This window comes from Rattus rattus, chromosome 2 (assembly GCF_011064425.1).
Source record: "Rattus rattus isolate New Zealand chromosome 2, Rrattus_CSIRO_v1, whole genome shotgun sequence".
NCBI lineage: Eukaryota > Metazoa > Chordata > Mammalia > Rodentia > Muridae > Rattus > Rattus rattus.
In genome coordinates this window covers 173,813,079-173,816,355 of record NC_046155.1, presented here as the reverse complement: position 1 = coordinate 173,816,355, position 3,277 = coordinate 173,813,079, and the positions used below count along the sequence as shown (strand labels likewise).

Sequence of the window (3,277 nt, the reverse complement as noted above, 5' to 3'; positions counted from 1 at the left end):
TTTGAACCAGGGATGTGGGCAGAGTGATGATTATGAATTGGAATGTAATATTTAGTGATTTTAAATATAAATATAATAAAAACATTATATGTTTATCATATTCAGTCCAATTTGGGGTTTGTTGTTGTTGATTCATTGAAGTCATATGAGGTCTTATTGACAGATACACATCATATTTGTATATTGTATTATGAATTTGATTACATGTGCAAGCATGATTTTCATGACATTTGCCCATTATTTCCTACTGTATCATGCTACAGTTTCCATTTCTCACATATGACTAAGAGTCTCCCCATTGTGTTTTTTAATTTCTTCACCAGATTGCATATATGAGAATGTCTGTCATGTTTATCTGTGTGAGACTGCCTTATTTCACATAATATAATGATCTGCAGTTCTATTCAATTTCCTACAAATAACAAAAACAGTGACAGAAAAATATAATTCTCTGAGAATGCACGCAACCCTGGGCCATGTATTAGCAACTGTCTTTTTGTGTTCTGATTAACAGAAGCTCTACACTGTGTTTGAGCCTCCAAAATGACCCAAGGGTTGGATTCAGAAACAAATCACAAATGAAATATCTTTCATTGAGAATTGCTTTTAATTTATTCTTTCTTTTACATGTACAGTTCTTTCTTGAATGTATGTTTGTGAAGTTTGTTTATGTCTGGTGCCACAGAGGCAGGAAGAAGTTTTCAGATCCTTAGGAACTGGATTTAAAGTTGTAAAGTGCTGGACTCTGATCTGGGTTCTCTAGAAGAAGCAGCTGCTGCTCTTAATAAATACCTTGGAATAGTTTAAGAGTACAACTGAACCTCCAAAAGTGTTCAGCTATGTATGCTACTGTCTACTTGGGTAAGATTAGAACTTTCAAATGGAGTTTTAAAAATATACAGTATGGGCTAGAGAGATGGTTCAGCAGTTAAGAGCACTGGCTGTTCTTCCAGAGGTCCTAAGTTCAATTCCCAGAAACCACTCGGTGGGTCACAACTATCTGCAATAGGATCTAATCCCCTCTTCTGGTGTGTCTGAAGACAGCTACAGTGTACTCATATACAAAAAAGAAAAATATATTTCTTTAAAAATTATACAGTGTGATCTACTGAATAAAACTCTTTATAACATGCATATTTGCCTTTTAGGTCATTAACATTCTGCTTCTTAATATAACTGCAGTCAGAAGATTTTTACTTTCAACCCACCTACTTCAATCCTTTCTATCCTCTGAGGTTCTCAAGAATCCCTGGAATGAAGTTCCCAGAGGTACCACACCTAGACCTGCAATACCAGGGAGCTCGACATTTCTTAAACTTCCCTCCTCCCGATGTGTCAGTCAGTATATTTTCCCCACAACATCAGTATGTAATGAGCTTTATTCTTGAGTTGGATCTGTTTTCACTGAAGGCCTGCCTGAGATGATATTTCCAAGCAACACCCTCTTGGGGGTTTTCTTTATATCTGAGCTCTGTGTGGGTGTCATAGGGAACTCATTGCTCTTCATGCTGTATATGCACAACTTCTTGGTCAAAGCTTACATTAGCAGACCAATCGATCCCATTTTCATGCACCTGGTGATAGTCAATATGTTGACAATCATATTTGCTCTGATACCATATATCACTTCATCCTTTGGAGTACCCAATTTTCTGGATGATGGTGGCTGTAAGGCCATTGTGTATGCCTACAGAGTCACCCGGGCTATGTCCATCTCTACCACTTCTATTCTAAGCATATTCCAAGCCATCACCATCACTCCCAGTAATTCTAAGTGGGCAAGGCTTAAGCCTAAACTCTCTATATGGACATTTGACTCCTTCCTGTTTTCCTGGTTCATCAACCTGGTCATATATGTGCTCCTCATTGAGACTGTGATAGCGAAAATCAATTACACTGAGATTGAATATGCATATTCTCATGTTTACTGTGGAAATGTTCCACGTGAGTATCCCAATGTAGAATTATTCCTGAGTGTTATCATAATAAGAGATTTGTTCTTTATGGCCATCCTGGTATGGACCAGCCTCTACATGGTGACCCTCCTCTGCAGGCACCACAAGAGAGCCAAACATCTCCGCAACCCAAACCTCTCCTCCCAATCTTCTCCTGAACACAAAGCCACTCACACAATCCTGTTGCTTGTAAACTGTTTTGTGTTCTTTTATTTGTTGAACAACTTTGCCACCATTTATAACAAGTTTTGTACACATGAAATAACGCCAAGTTTGGGGGCATTTATCGCCATTGTGGTATCATTGTACCCCACTCTCTGCCCATTTTTACTGATGTACACTCATAAAATTATTTCACAGTATATTTCTTCCCTACCAATACTGAGAATTACTTGTTATCAAAGAGCAGTTGGTGACTGATATGAAGTCCAGGTGTTCTCATCATCAAACAAGTCTATCTAGGGATTTTTGTGATATGTTGGAAGCTGTGTGGCTCTTGAGTCCTTGCTATGGTCGTAATTGGAATTCCCACAAGTTGTACATTTTTCAGGTTTTAGGTTTTTAATATTCTGGATCAATAAAAATGCATCTGCACAATTTCATATTTATTGTCTATTGAAATTTTAATACTTTGGAGTTTATACAATAAAAACTTGTCTTCTTAATCTCCACATAAGTGCCATGATAAACACACTCCCATTTTGTACACATGACCATACAGATATACTTACACACACAAAGATAAATAGATAAAGCAGATAGGTAGGTAGCTAGGTACATCAATAGACAATAGATGTAGGATAGATTTTTTTCAAAGTTTTTTTTTTGACACTTTGAAAAGTCTTTATTTTTAAAAAATAAAGTCGTATATATTTTTTGTCTTATTTTGCTTTTTTTTGTTTTGCTTTTTGAGTCAGGATTTCTGTAGATAGCCCAGGCTTTTCTTGGAACTCATTATGTAGACCACAATAGCCTTGAACTCAAGAGATATTAGTGCCTCTGCATCCTGAAAGCTGGGAATAAAGTCATGCCCCACTACAGCAGACTATTTTAGAAATGTTTTCATTCTATTCTGTGACTTTTTTCTGCTTAAAATTGGTAATTAGGAGACTTAAAAAGTTATTTGGGTCTCTGATAAAATTTCTCTTTTTTTGAAACATAAAAGGTTTTTATTAGAGCAGTTTGAATTTAGAAGAGACGTCCTGAATGAAAGATACCACATGAGGTAAGTGATGAACCTTTTAAATAGAGACAAAAATCTTTTGATCTCTCTTTTTTTATCTTTATTAAATTGTGTATTTCTTATTTACATTTCAAATGTT

At 36.0% G+C, this 3,277-nt stretch overlaps 1 protein-coding gene across 1 annotated transcript; it reads left to right on the top strand.

Moving 5' to 3' along the window:
• Window positions 1–1,421: 1,421 nt before the first annotated feature.
• On the top strand, window positions 1,422–2,375 carry LOC116894513 (vomeronasal type-1 receptor 90-like). The gene has a single exon (XM_032896214.1). The coding sequence runs from the start codon at window positions 1,422–1,424 to the stop codon at window positions 2,373–2,375; it is 954 nt and encodes a 317-aa protein (XP_032752105.1).
• Window positions 2,376–3,277: the final 902 nt, after the last annotated feature.